General features: G+C 41.1%; 1 protein-coding gene across 5 annotated transcripts in view; it reads left to right on the top strand.

Moving 5' to 3' along the window:
- The window catches only part of LOC146559204 (SPRY domain-containing SOCS box protein 4-like), a 56,572-nt gene extending 40,266 nt beyond the window's left edge, over window positions 1-16,306 (top strand). For all 5 annotated transcript variants that reach the window (XM_085245043.1, XM_085245044.1, XM_085245048.1 and 2 more), the window contains one exon: window positions 15,054-16,306. In XM_085245043.1, the coding sequence (XP_085101169.1) occupies window positions 15,054-15,181 (128 nt within the window). In that variant the 3' untranslated portion in view covers window positions 15,182-16,306. The remainder of the gene's footprint in view (window positions 1-15,053) is intronic.
- Window positions 16,307-19,233: the final 2,927 nt, after the last annotated feature.

Genomic DNA, 19,233 nt, shown 5'->3' on the forward strand with positions numbered 1-19,233 from the left:
CACTGTTAAATTTTTATATAACTTTAATGCACATAAAAAAACAGCTGCTTGTTTAAGTGAAAGTACATTGATGTTTTTTTTTTTTGGGGGGGGGGTTTTTTGCACTAATAAAGTTGTGGAGTTGTAAAGTATTTTGTCTAGTGTCAATTATATCGTCAGTTATAGCGTTATCACAAATTTTCGAATGTATATCGTGATAAATATTTTTGGTCACATGCTCTACTGTTCAGATCAGTTTTGTTTTGTTTTTTTGTTTTTTTTTTGTTTGTTTGTTTTTTGTTTGGGATGTAGAACAAGTTCACAATGAGTCGTCTAAATGCAAATTCCCTCAGAGCAAGCACTAAGTGACTGGGAAGAAAAAACTCCCTTTTAAAAGTAAGACAGCTCTAGCAGAACTAGGCTTAGGGAGGAGCAACTGCTTGCTGTGACTGATTGGTGGGTGAGGGGAACACATGGAGAGATGAAGAAAGTGTTGCAACAGAAATGACATAGGAAGGGAAGATATAATTTCTTTCCATTCCCTTTATGGTCTTCAGTAATCTCCAGCATCTGCTTTTACCTTCTGCTGTTTGTTTTCTGACAGTGTTGAGCTTTAATACTGTATAATTTATCAAAACATGTTACATAGCATGCATTTAGGGGAGCACTTTCCAAAGTGAGACTGGCACAAATTGAATGTCTTGACTTTTCTGCTTAATTCTTGTTTAAGTTTTGCATGGGCTTCTCTTACTAGAGCTCATGCAGCTTTTTAGGTTGTCTGTGGACTGCTGTGTTGATACCTACTTGAACTTAATTTGTAGTCAGCATGCACACACAGATTTGAGTTTCACGGTGTGAAAAGCACATAACTCGTAGCTCTCTACCGAGTCGACTAGAGCCAGTTTTGCTGATTGCATTTGCATCGCTGCAGAAATGCGGAGAGTTGGATGTGTTGGGCAAATTTTCCACACTGTGGATATGTAATGTTTATGGCTGCAAATCAGGAAAGACTTCTATTTAGAGCAGCTCATTAGGGCTTCAGTGACCCAGGGTGTGATTTGTGCTGTAACATCTTGGAGTCCAGCGAAACTGGGAGAGGAGGGAGCAATTCTAGCAAAGGCATGTTTATCTAATATTTAATACACGAGTGATGTGGAGGATTACCCATTGGTAATAGTGTGGATGATTTCCAAGTGCTTATAACATGTGTTGGCTCTCAGGATATATGGTTTGAGGCAGTTAGAAATGCTCAATGAATTTCCATCTACAAAAAGCCCACAATAGGAGGGACTGCTGCTTTGTTAACCACTAGGAAGCAGCTGAAAGATGTCTCTGTACTAAAGCGTGCTATTCATACTTCATTTGTGGCACTTTCATACAGACTTCAACTTTCAGACACGCAGAAGGCAAACATCCAGCTCTGTCCATTTCACTGCTGTCCCAAACTTAAACATAATGAATGTGCGTGCGTGCGTGCGCTGGCTTTGTGTGTTTTCTGTTAAATGTCATCATTCCCTAACCCAGAGACTGGAGTCGGCTCAGATTGCGTAACAGCCCTGCCCTCAGTCAACCCTCCAGCTCTTGCCTGCATGTTGCGCGCAGGCCCAAAACAGGCTGGGGGCGTTGCCAACAGTGTGGCACGGACGCCGTGTCCATGGCTGTGAGCCATGTGTGGACAGCAGACAGTTGAGGGGGAGTTCTGGAGGATTTCCCAGTGTGCTTCTGAGTTAAGCGTCTAGCCTTGAATGGTGAGAAACTTAAGGTTAAAGTTGGCTCTGTGAACAAAACATGCCACCGTACATCTGTCGTTACATCATGACGATCACACTTGTTGCGTATATATGATAACATTTTCCCATCTTCGTGTGAAGGTGGGATTTGGCTAGTGTGAAAAATATGTTAAAATACTAATGTGGTCTGTGTAAGGATTAGGCATGGCACTTTTCTTTGACTAGTTTCAGTTCACAAATCACTGTATGCTAGTCCTTTTTATATCAGTGATAAGCCCTTGGACAGCTAGTAACATGGTTGAAACGGAGAATCCACTTTAAAGTTGTATGCTATCAAAAAGAGGGATTTCATTGAGTGTTCTGAATGTATGGATCCACGGCTGAACGTGAAGCTGCTGTAATGTCCGGCCCAGACCAAAGGAAATCTTGCTTTGAAGTGTTAACATTTACTGCTGTTTTCAAAAAGTGAGTACAACACAGCCCCGAACTTTAGAAGGTCGAGGTATTTCTTCTCTCTGTCCTACAGAACATTTGGTCAATTGTTTTTATTGTCAATATATGGCGACACATTTAAGCAGCCGACTGTCAGCCAGTGGTATCATTCTTTTAATGTAATGTGATTTCAGAGTTCGGTCACAGCGATGATCAGTGGAATGTCCTGAGGATATAAGCTCGGCTGTCTCAATTGTCCACTTGGCCCCTCAGTTAGGTCTAATAAGAGGATGTGGGTATGTGGTTGTATGGTGTACAGTTTCCCACATATAAGAGTTCAATGTGTTTTGTTTTGTCTTTTATTTTTATTTTTTTTGGGTGGGTGGGTGAAAAGTGTGAAAGCCACACCACAAGGCTCAGGCCTTTTGGAGGTCGTTTGATTGTCGGGTACTCTGTGACTAGGGCTGTCCAAAAAAACAAACTATTCTAATCAACAGTAAAAATTACTGTGGGATTAGATATTCATTCATTGCTGTCTTTCATGATTGTTGCCTATTTTTGTGCGTGATACTATTTGAAGTTCTGGCATCATGACAGCATCGTTTGTGACTAGAAAAGATAAAGGACTGGTATCAGGAGCTGCCGTCCTGCAGGTGGTACTCCTCATTCAGCAGTGATGATGGTGATCTTTGCGATGGATGTAAAAGTTAAAAACATGAAATGCTAAGATGAGTTTCCAAAAATACCTACTCGGGTAAATTCTTTGCGGCAACATAGACCTAATCGCATATAAGATGTAGCTAAAAGGTGTGCCAGTATAGCATGGAAGTGACTATACAGCAGTCTGCACTGGTCTGTCAGGAATGGATGTGCTTTTAGCAAGTAAATTGTTAGTGATTCTCATTAGTTTAACTCTCAGAACATTTATAGTTTGTTTTCTATTGACGAGCTTCATTAGTCTTTGCAAAAATAAACCGTTTGTTTTCATTTTCATTTTGCTTAACATTTTAAATTATAGATTAATGATCCATGAATCGACACAATCGTACTCCCATTTGTCTGCCTGGTATATCGTGTTTTTGTCTGTTGAGTTTGGAAGTCTCAAATGTTCAGACGAGCCTGTGTTGTGGCAGATTGCACATGGGAGATCAGTGTATGATATTAGACACAAAGCACATCTCTCTGATGTAGAGAAGAATAGAAGCGTCAATATGTATGCTCGGAGATGTCAGTGCTCCCTTATTCCTGGGTCTCACAGAGGATTCACTGATTGTTCGCTTTCTCGGTTCTTGGTTTTTCATGTGTCATGTAGTTCTTTCATTCCTTTCTTCCCCTCGTTCTACCCCCACTTGGACTCCTTTGTTCTTCATCTCACTCCCCAGGAAGCGAAAAGAGATGAGTATCCTTTTACCCTTCTCCTGTCTGTATTGTCCCTTAATACCCCACATTAAAGCAGTTTTCTCATCCTCACAGACTCAACGCCAAACTTTGGTCTTGAGTCCCAGATACAGTTGAAAGCCACACCTACTGAGACGGGATTTATTTGTTTATTTATTATTATTATTATTTTGATTATTTATTATTTTTACTTTTTTAAATCACTTTTATACCTGTAACTGGCTATCATGGTGTCACTGGATTTTGGCCTGATCTTTCTATCAACCACACCAGGCCTCATGATACCACAGTCGGTGTAATGGCAGCAATTTACACCACATAAGAAGGGGTTCAGACATCCTGCTGACATGCATGTCCACCCCTGGTTGTAAATCAACTGTGTTTGCCTCCAATTCTCATTGTGTTTCATTACCTCCCTCCTGTTTCATCGTCTTTCTCCCCCTTCCTTTCAACACTGATACCCCCCCCCCCCCCCCCTTTAATTCCAGTATTTACACACCCATTTGTTGTGGTGGTAGGTAGGGCTGGGCCATATCGTACCATTCACGGTAATACCAGTATAATGTTGGGCAACGATAAGAAAATGAAATATTGCGATAGAATATGGGTAAAACGCGCATGCGCAGTGCCTTTGTTTTCATACGCACATGGCGGGAAAAAGCATGGCGGCGACAGAGAATGGCAAGGGTGAAAGCAGATCGGTGAATGAAACAGATGAACCAGAATTGGTTTGTAAAAATGCTGCAACTTCAGTGGTGTGGAACTGGTTTAGCTTTCGTCTGTCAGATACACAACAAAGCACTATTTTTGGTAGAGCATGCTAGCGGGCCGTCGTTATTACCATGTTTTTTGCAAAATACGGAACACTTAAAATCAATCCTTTGATTTTTCTGAAAGTCGGCAGTGCCCCTTATAATCCCGTGTGCCTTATGTATGAATTCTGGTTGTGTTTACTGACCTCGAAACGATTTTATGTGGTACACGGCGCTCGAACATCGGTCAAATGTTTTAGTACGACTTTGCTAAGCTACGTAGCCGCACCGCTTGAGGAGCATTAGGCTACCGTAGTCAGGAGCCTCGCGGAGTGATACGTACTGTGCTTCAACATAATATTACCGTAGTGTGTGTGTGTGTGTGTGTGTGTGTATATAACCTCTTACGTTTTGTAGATATTATACATGGTTATGCTGAGGATATGTCGGCCAATTTCCAACTGCCTTTTGGTTAAACTGTCAGCAAGGAATTTGCGTTTGCACTGTTAAATTTTTATATAACTTTAATGCACATAAAAAAAAAGCTGCTTGTTTAAGTGAAAGTACATTGATGTTTTTTTTTTTTTGTTTTTTTGTTTTTTTGTTTTTTGTTCACGAATAAAGTTGTGGAGTTGTAAAGTATTTTGTCTAGTGTCAATTATATCGTCAGTTATATCGTTATCGCAAATTTTCAAATGTATATCGTGATAAATATTTTTGGTCCTATCGCCCTGCTCTAGTGGTCGGTTGCTGTGGAAACGGGTTAGCTGACTTTTTCTTTTGTGTGCAAAGGTGGGTGGTTAATTGTTGATCAGTCACTTTGCTCACTAGTTTGTTGGTCAAGGATTGCCCCATGTAAAAGCCATAGTTTCTTCTTCCTTGCTGTCTGGCGTTCAGCACTGTTAGCAGTGTTCACAGCACAGATGCAAGCTGTAACTTAATTTATGCAAGGTCTAAGATTAAGGTTGAGCTCATTCACTGACTTGCAAGCACTTACCAAGTGTGGGTTGTTGCTTTTTTTTTTTTTTTTGTCTTTTTTTTTTTTAAATCCAAAGTGTTGTTATGCTTGCTATTAAGTCAGAATGTGGTGTTGTTGATCAAAATGTCCCACTTCTAGTATCGAATAGATGTAACAGTCAGACATGTTTTCTGGCTAAAGTGATCCTGGTAATTCTATCTGCCCATTTTGGTGTAAATTAAGCATTTAAATGAAGTACCCTTTGAAGTAAAGAGGACATCAGTTTAGGACTTGTGATCAGCACTGATGACTGGCTGAGTGCTGCTCTTGTGGGTGCACTTTGAGTAGAACAATGAAACAGTGGTCTCAATGACACCCTTTTTCAACTGGTGTTCTATCCTATATTATGTACCACAGAGCTTTCAAACTGCTGCTACATGCATTTGGTTATGATTGACAGCAATTAGAGATTTGACTGAGGTAGTGGGTAAACAGTTGGGTCTCTCTTGCAAGACTGCATGTAAAGATGGATGACGCATTATAGCTGCCTTTCACCGTACACCAGAGATGTCATAATATTAACATGGCAGATCCCATCTTGGTAATATTTAGCTTCACTACTAAGGAGCTGTCACACTAAGGGCCTTCCTAAGACGTATTAGAAAGCTTCCCAGGCAGAACTGGTATGGAATGACCACTGGAGCTAAACACATTTATACTAAGCCCATTTAAGATTGGTTGTTTGTTTGCCTATAATGTTGCATGTGCTGTTAGCTATCACTTATTTTAGTGGTCTGTGTAGTAATTCTGTTGTTAGCCTCCATTTCTTGAGCAGAGACTAAATTCATGGCAGTTGATTGCGTGGAACTCGTTTGTTTGCCGATGCAATGTAAAAGGAAGCGAGAAGCCAATACAAAATTCTTCCACTAATGATATCTGATTCGTTTAGCATTCTGAGTGGACCATTCAATTTAGATAGCTGCATTGCCAATTGCGTATAGAGAGAAATCCCTTTGGGGGTTTTTTAAAAACCACAGTTTCCTTCATCGCCCACACAGGTCATCTTGTTCTGTCCATTCCAAGACATCTCTCTGGCTCCCTTTTCCCCTCATTTTGGGAACAGAGCTGCTTAAGCACCTTAAGGGCTATTTATATAGACACATGCACCCATCATTTTAAAAGTAGGTCTGACAACCGCACCAGTTTTATGCTAATGTATTGGATAAGCATGGCTAGGAGCCTGTTACCTCAGTACATTTGTCATATTGAAGGAAGGGAGGGAAAAGTGGGTGGAATTCAAGGATCACTAAATTGGAACACGTGCCAGAAAGATGGACCTACCTAAGCCCCAATTTCTAAGTAAGCCATAACTAGGTCGTCTATTATGGTGAGCTGATGTCTATGCACTTAAAATTAGTGGGCTGCACATGTGAAAGTAAAGGGAACCATCAACAGTTACCCACAAGCCGTCACACCTGAGTGAGGCCAGACAAACTGACGTGCTGCCAACTCTGAGCTCACCTCCCCTTCCTACGCTTTGTTCTTGTTTAAGTGTTAGGTGGGTGTGGGTGCCTGCCAGCCTGCGGGCCTCTTCTGTCCACCTAGTGCATTAGGTGCTCAGTCGTCCTTATCCACATGTTTTCATACTCCATCTCCCCTTTAGTGTGCCGTAAATCTGTCAGTTGAGTCTCTGGCTATTCCAAATAAGTCATGAGTGCGGTAGGTGAAAGGGAGAGCGCACACTTGGACACTCACACGGCAGACTGGAAGCAGGAGGAAAGATAAAGAATTGGCAAAGAGCTCCACTTTTAAGCTGACTTAAATGCCTCCAAAGGATGATAAAGATTCTTTGCTAAACCTACTCTAACAGTCAGTTTGCATGTCAGATGACATGCATGTTGCTGAACCAGTTTTGGGTTGAATGGCAATAATGCGGTGCGTCAGTGTTTTCTTTGGAAACAATATATGAAGTGCCCGAAGCACATTTTATTAGAATAGATTGAAATGAAATGCAAATCAGTGTCTTGGATAATATTTCGAAACAGTTAAACTTTACTGAAAACTGCAGCAGATTCTGATTATTTCTGCTGTAAGGAATAATGATTTCATCAACTGCATGAAGACAGTGGGCATGTCCAGTGGTTCATTCTCTGGAAAGTGAGGTTATGAGATTCTCACACTTTAGTTCACCTCTTTATTGATTCTTTAGTTGTTATTTGTTTGGTGAAGCTTTAATTAGTTATTGTGCTATGGAAACCAAAAATCCCTTATAAAAACTGTTACCTATACTTAGAGCTGGGCGATATGAGATTTTTTCATATCACGATATGTTTTTTTCATTTCAGGCGATAACGATATCTATCACGATATAAGCCAAATAACTATATTTGTAAGATTTAAATGTGCCGTTGCTCACAAGTAAAATGTGAAATAATCAGCAGCTTGTTTTTATTTAAATATTTATTTCCCATAATAAGTTCAACAGGGTAGATGTACTTAAGGAACATGAGACTTTTTCAGATAAAGGCAAATATTGCAAACTACACAAAAGGCAGCCGCTAAAGCGTTTAAGTTTCAAAATAGAACAAACGAAACAGACTAAATTGTCAATTCCACTTAGAAACAAAATATTAATTCTAAAAATAAATCTTAGTTTGTTTTACAGAAGAACAGACAAAACTGACTAACTTTTGTCAATATCAAATAAACTGAGAACTAAAAGGAAATTCTCAATCTCTCCTTGTTGTATAGCTGAGCTTTTCAAACAGTTTTAACAGTTACTTTAGTCTGACAAAAGCCGAATGACGAATTAGCGCTTCCAGTCAGAGACTGAGGCTACGTCCACGCGTACACGGGTATTTTTGAAAACGGAGATTTTCCGTTTTCGTTTTAAAAAATAATCCCGTCCACACATAAAGGCAGAAATGAAGGAAAACGCTGCTATGAACATGCCAAAGCAGCAGGTGGCGCTAGATTCCTAACCGTGCAGAAATATTGGCCAATCAGAAGTCTAGAAGCCTCAGTGGGAAAAAGTAAACAAAGCTGGGGCATAGAAGCAGAACCGAGTCGTATGTGTGGACGGACAGTAACTGTGTGTATATGTAAGCATTTAAACACTGCAGAGAGTAGAATTAACAGTATTGTAGAAATTCATTTCACCGAAACAATAACGTGGCGCACAGTGTGACGCATGCACCAGTTCATTGTATTTCCAGACTTGCTTTCGGCACAATTTACAGTGCACGCTACTCTGTTTTTTGTCAGACTTGAAATAGCCGAAATACCTTCAAACTACGGAACTTCTATGGCTCTTCCGTTCGACAATCTCTCCGGCGTTGTAACCATCATCTGTTTTCTCTTCGGTCACGCTCGGTTGATTTTTCTAGTCGGCACACTCATTTCCTCCATTATGCGCTGGCTGCTTCCCAAACAAACACACGTGCGGCTTGGCACTTGTGCTGTACGTTACAAGTCACGCGACGTGACGCTGCGGCTGTGATTGGTTCGGCTCTGCGCTACTTAATTTGGATTGGCTGACTTTTTTTCTTTTTTTCTTTTTTTTTTTTTTTAAGAGGACAAGAGCGGCGAGGTCTATCACGATAGCTTAATTTCTCTATCGAGTAAAAGTTATATCGCGATACATATCGTTATCGTTCTATCGCCCAGCTCTACCTATACTTAACAGAAGCACACAACCTGAACAGATGGTTTATGTAACACAGCGTAAGACTGTATATAAGCAATATTGTCCAAATATGTCACTATATTTTTAACATCACTATGTACACTGATGAAATGGAAATGGGTACACAAGTTTTAAAGCGTGTACAGTAGCACTCGAGAATTTAAAAAAAAAAAAAAAAGAAAAAGAAAAAATGTAATTGTGTTAAATTGTATTGTTGCTCATCAGTGATATTCTAAAATGAGCTCCAATATCCCAACAGTCTGAACATAGTCACAGCTGGATGTGGTGTGAAGTCGAATCTGAGACTGATTCGACTGAGACTGATTCGACTGAGACTGAACATATGCAGATTTGAACAGAAGCAGTTTTGTAATCCAAACTCGGATCACTTGTCAGTGTTAGTCGAGTCTATCAGCTGATGGACAGTGCCTACCTTCTGTTAGTGCTCATCATCAGTGTCTGACAGGACCACTTGTCACCCCAGGCAACCCTTACCATGGAGACCAGCTTGTGCCGGCAGTGACTGGCTTCCAGCAAGTTTGTAGAAACCCCACATCCCTCGGGAGAGCACTGTCAGAGAGTAATGAGTGAAATACTGCAAATAATGGTTTTTCACATGTAATGACATCATTGCACTCTAAATAATGAAGTTTTTTTTTCTTCTTCTCTTTTTGCTCAGCTCTCCTTGCTGATGCATGCACATGTAGTACCTCTGAAAACAACTGTTGTAGGTGTGGGCTGAGATAAATGTACATTAAACATGCTGACCTCTATAGGAGTACAAAAAGACATTAAGGAACCACTTATAGCATTCATAATTCACATCAATATTCATAAGCATATAAACCTAATGCTGACATGATGCACACTCATTTATGACAAATGTACATGGACATGCACACACGCACCCACACAGAGGCCCAATCTTAGCAGATTTTAGACTTTCTGTCATTTGACTGACAGGCTCATAAAGAAATTCTTAATGTAATTATAAGTCATTAAAAATAAATTTTAAACCTATTTCAAATGTGCAAGAAGAAGATGGACTCTTCTTGCTGCAATTACAGCTGAGGCACGCAAAAACTGTAGTCAGTGTGGCTACAGAGCAGAAAAATATGAACTAATTGGACTGCAGCTGGGTGGTTGCTTGAGTGTAATCAAATACATCAAGAAATGTTGTTGCAAAGGAATATTTTAATTTTTTTATATGCATTCCCCTGTTACAGACACCTGTCTGGTTATTTCAGCCATAGTGATCTCATCTGTGTAACAGGGGGAGACATAAATGTGTTGTGTAATGTTGTATGTGTATTTTTTATATTTATTTTTTTTAAACACAAGTGATCAGAAGTCATCAAAGGTTCTCTGAACGAAGGTCTCCAAGCACTCGCTCCCCCTTGCACTGTGCACTACTTCTGCAGCGCAGTGTGGAAGAAGCGCTCTGCAGGGGTCATAGATATTCCAGCACCTTAACAATACAGGTGAAAAAACTCCATTAGAACAATGCTCCACTAGTTTATCCAAATAATCAAATACTCACATTAATTGTAATTGCACTGTATCAGAGTGTGTGCATGTAAGAGAACCCACAAATACAAAATGCATGGTTGAAGCTGTTGCTGCACAGTGATTCATGACATCTATGTTGATTTGAGTAACATGCAAAAAAATCTGTCATTAACACCAAGCTGCTGGTTTACACATCGTGTACTTGGGAACACCATAGACTCATGTACATGGACACTGTATGACATCTTATAGTCACTGACATTTTTCACCTCATTTAACGATCCTATCCTTATTCATCCTTTTTATATTAATGCTGCAGGAACATGATCAATATTATTGAGGCTTTTTCCAGTGAATGCAAAGCAATGTCAGGACCAGGTCTGCAACCACATGCAGTCAAAATCCAGTTTTTTCCACAGCCAATGTTCAGAATTGGCCAGATGCCCTTCTGGACTGTGACCTTTGAAACCAGTGACCTTTCACTTCCCAAGTGATTGCGTTAACCACTGCACTAGGGAGTAATGTGAGAAAATTCCACAAAGCACTGGAGGAACCACCGGTTTCTTTATTCCCCCCAAGTCCCAAGGAGAATGTTCTAATTGTACTGTAATGTGAATTATTCAATGCGGCAGTAGATCCATTGCCAATATTATGTCAGTATGACAGACGTCCTTCAGAATTTTCCATTTGTTTAAAAAATAAAAAAAAATCAGCTTAAAACTAAGTGTAAGTACACTTGTGAAAATGTGAACAACCCTTTATAGAACCTACTTCTATAACCTAGAAGTCCAATTAGAGCAGTGGTATTGTAGCTGTAAATCGGGGTGTGCAGCTGTGTCTTTATTGGGGGATCTGCTGCTATTAAGCTACTTTTTAATACAGTCATTTCCATCTGAGCTGAAACAACTGAATTTGGCTCAATTTTAACAGGCTACAGTCAGATGCAGACAGTGGACTGCACAGAGCACATTTGCATCTGAGTCTTTACCGGTACAGTGACATCACATAGTGGGGGTGCAAGGAGCTGGTTACTATGGAAACTATCCATATGCTAAGGCTACTGCTAGTAGGCTGATTGATTGCTGTCAAGGGAACATGCATATGCACAGGCTCCACGTGCACCAAGAGCGCGTTCCTTGTTCTCGAGAGCAAAGTTCAGCCCGTCACAAGCTGCAGGCTGAATGGAGATGATGTTGTATCATCGGTTTATATTGCAAAGACTTAAGTTCTAATCTGCTAAGCTGCTGCGCTAAAGAATGGACTTGCCTTTGCAGAGAGAGGCTAATAAGATGTTGGAGGGATGCAATTGGCCTGCCAAGTATTTCACTTGCTGCTGTGAAGGATTATCGGCTGTACAGTCTCATTGCACACATCGCTGCACATTGTCTATATTAAGTCGGAGTTCATTCAACTCGTCTTTGTGATATGGGCTTGTTGATGTGGCTACAAATAAATCCACACTGCCACATGTCCACAAAGAACCCTTAACAAAGACTTCTCATTAAGCATGCGACACTCACATAAATCCAGACAGCTCTACTCGATTTCCTTATGCCTGTTCAGCTGCTGGATTTCATCACTTCCCCTCACTGTGCTTTCAAAACGTCACTTAGCAAAACCACAGCAGAGAGATTTGGTGGGATGTTCGCCATGATTTACAAATAACATGACAAGCATGAGGACGGAAAGCCCATCAGCTTTGATTGTAACAAAGACATAAAATGATGAAGGCGGTTTTTAATTAGTATTGATGTGTGCTTGTCCAGCCTCACCAGCTCCTGCTGCCTTTCAGCTGTGATTGCCATTCAGCGGTCATGAAGCCACAGTGGCAGCAGTTCATGCCCAGAGGAATGCCCGAGGTCTCTTGATGAGCTCCATGTGCTTGATTTCCATGAACACTTGTCAGAATAGTCCTCATAGGAGTTTGGCAGAGGGTTTCGGTTTGTGGTAATGCTGCATACTGTTAACTGTAGAGAGTAAGGGCTCGGTCAGTCATAGCCCTTGTTGCTTTTCTGTGGATGTTTAAAATGTATTTTCATTGCTTCAGACTGTAAGCAGGTTCTGGAAACAGTCAGTCTGACGTTGTTCCATCTAAAAGCAGTCAAATCTGGAACAAGTTCCAACTCCCAGAATTTATTTCATTTTCATACTGTGGATATTTTGAGTAACAGGACCGTGAAGTACATATGAGTGGTTTGAAATTTTGATTTTTAGTTTAGGGCTCAAAAAGGCTTGAAAAAAATTATGACTTCATAAGTACGGGAACTGGCCCCATTATATTACACCCACCCTAAGTGTCATAATCAGTCAGCTTTGCACATTTGGGATTGATCATAGTTTCATAGACATAAAACTGCACCACTTTACTGTGTTTGCTGAATCAACGGCTGGGTTGATCCAGTCTGTGTTTTTAGTGTTTCGTGTAGATTCCCATCTTAATTCTTAAGAACCTGTCACTGGCAGATGTTCTCAATGTTATCTTTTTGGTTTTTTTTGTTGTTTTTTTTAATAAACAAGCTTAATATTTGACAGCTGTGATCATGCTGTCACGGTTGCCCGGGACACGAGGAAAAGCCAAAACTTTGTTACATAAAAGAGAACTGCATCCCATCATTGGCACGTTTTCACACATCATACTGTATATCAGCGATCCCCAACCTTTTTTGCGCCACGGACCGGTTTATGCCCGACAATATTTTCATAGACCGGCCTTTAAGGTGTCGCGGATAAATACAACAAAATAAAACTAGTACCGGTACTGAAATTTTTTTTTTATTCATAACACACGTGAAAAGACCAAGGAAAACCGAGTAAATGATAACAAAATAACGCTGAAAACTGATAAAAACCCTTAAAACTGTACATTTCACACCTGAGCCTCAACTCTCCCGGCCCTTTACCAAACGACTCACGTACCGGTCCGAGGCCCGGGGGTTGGGGACCGCTGCTGTATATGATCATATGGGCCATGTAATGTTATGGCAGATGATGGAGACTGTAAGTGTGTGCTGTGGCCCTCCTTAGATTGTTTCAGCTAGCTGACTGAACAGATGGAAATAGCATTCGTGCTGATGGATGTGGTTACTGAAAACATCTACTTTGGGAAGAAAATCTAGTATCAACTGTGTTTGTGTGTGAGTAATTGTTGTGTTGTGATTGTGTGTAACTGAAGTGGATCCTGCAGGTCAGGTTGGCTCACGGAAGTGTCTTTCTTCAATATTTACCCCCGTCAACTAGAGTGTGTGTGTGTGTGTGTGTGTGTGTGTGTAACTGGGTTTTTATGCAGGTGTAAACGTCTCTCCTCATGTCCTTCACACAGTGTTTAAGTGGACTCCAAGCAGCAGGAATTCTGCTTCACCAGATGGTGCTTCCAGGTGGAGCAGCTTGACATCCGTACAGGGGTAGCAGTTTAAGAGGCTTGTCTGTGTGACATGCACAGACATCAGTTGCCTCTAAAACTGGTGGGAGGGAAGTTGGCGTGCTCTGCTGGGCACACTCTGTTGGAAGTGATGACAAGTGTATATATTTAAATGTTGTTAACAGCTGCTTCTCTTTCCATTCGCATGTATGAAGATGCAACGTAATTAAAGTAGTCGTGAGATTGCCCCCACCCAAAAAAGGCTGCTACACTTTGAGTGCTGTAACATTAGTTTGACTGATGTTTTACACTTCAGAACAACAGAGTTGCATTCATGCAAGGTCACAAGGTCGCATCTGCCTTATGATCACACTCATAAACCTTTTTCCTTAAGTATTATCTTTGTGCAATCAGTCCATTAAAAAGAAGAAAGAAATTCCTCGTGTTCTTGTGTTTTGCAGTAATAATTTAACAAAGTCCTAATCAAACAAAGCATTTTACACTCTGTACAGAATGTCAGCTCCTGGTGTTTACTTGACAACCCGTCACTGAGTGTCTGTTAACTGCAGCAGCAGTTGCTCTATAATGACACAAAACGATGAAACAAATGTTAACATGTATCACTGGGTTTGCTCCCTCTGGTTTACAATGGTTAATGAGGCTTGAAAGGGACGACCTATGCTCACTCCTAGCTCCCTGCTTGTTGTTCTTGGGTTCGACCAGAGTAGTTTTGCATGGTTCAAAATGCAAAAAAGTTCAGCCATTAGTGGCAAATGCTCCTCCCTGCGCCTGGTTCTTCCTTCCCGCTGTTCCAAATTGCTTGCTTGTTGGGTCGTCTGATTGCTGGGCTTTTCTTTCTCTTATTGCAGGCGCTGTTAATTTTGACAGCAGTGTTTTAGTTCTGACTGAAAGGTCATTTAGTCACTTTGAAAGCATCCAACTATTTCAGTTTTTGTCAATTAAGTGTCCTAAATCTAGTTGGTGTAAAAGTTTGTAGTTTATTACTACCATGACCTACGGTTTTGTTTTGCAAAGTGTCTTACTGTCCTTGATATGAAATGTGTCTACATGTTTATGCTTCTTTATGCTTTCCTGCCTCACAGGAAATATTGCCCAAACTTAAAAATTAATGTAAACTGTGACTAAAATGACTCTGGACATGATTTGTCATCTATACCTGGAGCATTTTGAAGTTGTTCCTTGGCCCGTTTGGACTCTAACCCGTGTCTGTGCTCTCTTCTATCTCTAACAGCGGAGCCCCTCCCCCTCATGGACCTGTGCAGACGAGTAGCTCGACTGGCTCTGGGTAGAGAGCGCATCCATCACATTGACACACTCCCCTTGCCGCAGACACTAAAGAACTACCTCCAGTACCAGTGACGGCACATACACATTAAACGCACACAGCAAGAAACTGAGGCCCATTTGTTCTTATGGTAACCAGCCTCTGGACTGAACATCAGACATCTGCTGAGGATGCAGGCGATGACATTGAACAGGTGGTTAAGATGCCACCGCAAAGGGTTTTGTTTACACAAGTTTGGGGGTTTTCCATTTTGGGTGTTTTTATCTTCTGGTTTTATGCTCTTATTTTTTTTTTTTTTTTGACTTGTTTCCATCTTCTGACAGATGACTATAGGAGCTGATGAATGAAATGAAGGGAACGAGAGATTAAAAGAGAACGTGTCAATCCATTTTCCTATGTCGAGTCTAACCACATGTCCTCAGATAGAAATGCTGTGGTTTTCGGGTAACAGTTTACCCAGACATCTGCTGTGCACAGACTCTGTGGAGGCTTCCTCGGGAACATATTGATATTTATATTCCCAACAACACAGCAGGCTCTGTGGAGACTCGACAATCCCTGCAAAGCCACACGCAGTTCTATTTCTGCTGCTGTGTACACGGCACACATGGATCACGTATAGGCAGCCTGTGTATAGAAACAATGTGAGCCCGGTCTGTAGCAAGAAGACGACTCTCTGACAAGCAGGCAGTAATACACGCAGGCTAGAAAACAACCCCGCTCTGGTTTCAGATTTTTAAATCGTCCTTCTCTCTGCTGCCAGCTGTACTCTCTCTCTTTCGTTCAGTATCTCTCCACCCCTCGCTCCAATGTGATTTTTAAGCCCCCGTCAGGCTTAGTGAACTGAAAGGACCGCAGACACGCCGTTGGTCGGCTCTCTAGCTCCTCTAACACTGATAGGGATTGATCCAAAGGTGAAGCAGGGGCCCGCTCTGCTACAACACACAAACACACATTTATCAGGAAACGCTTTTTCCCCCCAAAATTTTAAATGCTGCTTATCCTCCATATGACTTATGATGTTTTTTGTTTTGTTTTTAATCACTGACGTACCCTTAGACTTTTTTTTCTTTTTAAAAAAAAGAATTTTATGGGATTTTGTTTTTCTGCAGGACAGGATGTCTCGCCTGTATGGTTGGAAGAATGTGCTGCCATGAAAATGTTTTAAATGTGAATAAGAATAAACTGAGATGAATTAACACTGCCTGGCTCTGTTCTCTGACATTAAAGATTTATTTTTGGCCTTTTTCCCCCTCAGCTGTAAAAGCCTGATGGGGGATTGTGGTCACCCCGGTGGGTAGGCGTGATGGACCCAGGTTTGTGAATGCTTTAACTTGAGAACGAGGTGACAATAGGAGCATTTGCTAAAAATCTTGGATGAGTTTGAATACGACTGATCTTGACCTCAAGGTCAGTAAGTTTTCTGAAAAACTTGCAAATGCGATAAGTTAAGCGCCAGACCACATAAGATTTTGAAATTGAAACCATGTGTGTCTGAGGGGTAGCACTAATGGCTGCCAGTATTTTTTATTTTTTATGAGAAAGAAGGGACATACAGGGTGAGGGGGTGACACGTTGAGGAAACAAGCTTGGGGCAAAATTAAACCCAGGCTCCTGCTGTAGCACATGCTTCACCCACTTGATCCAGTGAGCTAAACCAGTGCTTAGAACACTGTGCTAAACTGCAACACTGAGCAGCTGTTTGGTCACCGTGGTCTGCTTTGTCACGTTACATTTGCTAACCGAAGTGGGCTTTTTGTTTTTTCTCTCCCAGATTGTTTTAAATTTAAAGTTGAACCAGAAGCTGAAACCAACTGGAGGGAATGGATTAAAAACATTATACACCTAAGCTGTGCACTTTAGTGAGCACATGTAATCAACATAATACCTACAGTAGGAAGTTATTTCTGGATGTATTAGTACCCGCTTTAAACCACACACACAAAAAATCCCTGATCCCTGAATGATTCCTTCAATTATTTATTTATTTCCTGGGATGTGGACGTGTGAAAGCTGTCTGTGGGTGTTACTCATACCAATATGGCTCTTTGCTTCCTTTACATGCATCTTTGCTTTTTAGCTCCTGTTGGTGACGGTGTCAAAGAGAGATTTTTAGGGTGGAGGAGCTGAAGGGCTCGACGTGAGAGACTTCACTTATCCATCCTGATAAACATCCGTCAGCTGTTACATGCTGTATGGTTAGATCGCCAGTCAAAGCAGACGGCTGCTAAAAACGGCTTCTTTTGTCATCCTTCAAGAAAGATCTTTGAAATTTGTATTAGCAATTTGTAATACTGATTTTAACCATTTTATATTTCTTTGAAGTTTTCTCAAATCTGTATGGATCAGTGTTATTTCTTCCACTGTTTATGTACTCAACACAGCTGTATAAATAGGTCTGATTGTCCAAGAACTGAACAAGCAGAAGATGATGCATGGATGGATTTTCTGATATTACAAAAATGATGCAAGCGATAACTTATGTTATTACATCCGTAATCCGCTTCAATTACCTTATACAAAACATTGATTTTACGCACTCTAACTTAATAGAGTGCGTAAAATGAATAAAGAATTTTTACATGAAAAGCTTACAATGTTCACAAGTGCTCAGCATATGTCCATATGATGGCCAAACTCGTCCCATACATCCCGAGCATGTCTTAAATCACAGCAGCCACTGCTATTGTTATGCCTTGTTGTTATACCTATCAGCAAATACGTGAAACTCGAGCATCTGCTCTTTCCAACAGTATATGGTTCAGTCGTTACCAGTAAACTTTGACCTTCAACACCTGGCTCCAGCCGAACTTGTGTTAGGACACAATATAGTGTTCTTTTCTCATTCTCAGAGATCCATAATTGTAAATTCACAGGCTGACATTGAACGCATATTTACTGTATAATATTTGTATAGTATGTTGCTAACCACATCTACCCCCATAGATTTTATGCATGTAGCCTAGTTTCCTTTCATCGGTCACCGTCATTGGTGTGGCATTAAATGACAAGTCTGCTTTAATTGGCTCTTTGTGAAGTCATATACAAGCAGCTGTGAATTCTGGTCATTTAAAAGTGTGTATTGGCAATAAAACCAGTGACATCACACAGCATTGAAATCAGTGTAGTTACTCCAAAGGTCTGCAGTGATACAAAGTCCTTTGCTGCTGTCAAAGCCCCCCTGATGCTGGTTTTGGTGTCGAGTCGAGATGAGGTGCATCTATGAACTGGATTTCCCCGTGCCGGGACAGCCTTTGAACACCAGAACAAAGCTGCTCGTGTGATCAAAGTTCAGCTCTGTGCTTCTTTTCCTGGCACTGCCAACAGAAAATCCATTAATGTTGTGCAGCAGAAAGCAGCCTGTGTTGATAATATCATAATCGCAACAAGAGGCATCTCTACCTCAGTGAGAGGGAAATGTCCAGCGAGACAGCTGTTGGATGAGAACATTTAAAGCTTTAGTAATGACACGAATGTGTCGAGTTAGCCTTTAATAATACCTGGCTATCAAGAATGTGCTCATTAAGCTCTCTGCCAACACAAGGGTGAGCAATGAAACGTGAGTCACTGCAGAGACGAGATCAGCCGTGAGCTTCTGCCTGCAATCGATTCTCCTGCTGTAGCATATAGTGCTGTTCAATAATGCAGGAGCCAAGCATTTAAAGCATTATTGGAACAGGCTGAAAGTTAAAGCTGATGACTTGTTTGATCAGGTTGGGAGTGACTCTTCTCGTCCAGATCCATATTCAGCTGCTGCCTGACAGCGAGGCTTTACTTCATCTCATCATCTCTTCATCTCGCCTCCTCTGCCTCTGCTTCCACCATCACATCCTGCCTTTTCCTCCTATCTTCTTTTCCGACCGCTCTGCTCAGGCGATATACTTTTTTTTTTTTCTTTCGTTCTTTTTAAAAAATCCTCACATCACCGTTTGCTTTGCTCAGAAGCACACCTTCCATCCCCGAGCTTTTATCTGGAAGGGAAAATGACTTTCAGGCCAAGAGAAGCATTTCTGACAAAGGAAGTGCCGAGCATCCTTTTCCCTTCGCTGAAACCGCAAGCCCTGCTGCCTCCCTTTTCTGTGCTTGTGTTATACATATGCATGTATGGAGAGCAGCTGAGGAGATG

This window comes from Mchenga conophoros, linkage group LG14 (assembly GCF_057382185.1).
Source record: "Mchenga conophoros isolate Kocher_MC1m ecotype Shallow Benthic linkage group LG14, M_conophoros_male_GT1.1, whole genome shotgun sequence".
Classification (NCBI taxonomy): Eukaryota; Metazoa; Chordata; class Actinopteri; order Cichliformes; family Cichlidae; genus Mchenga; species Mchenga conophoros.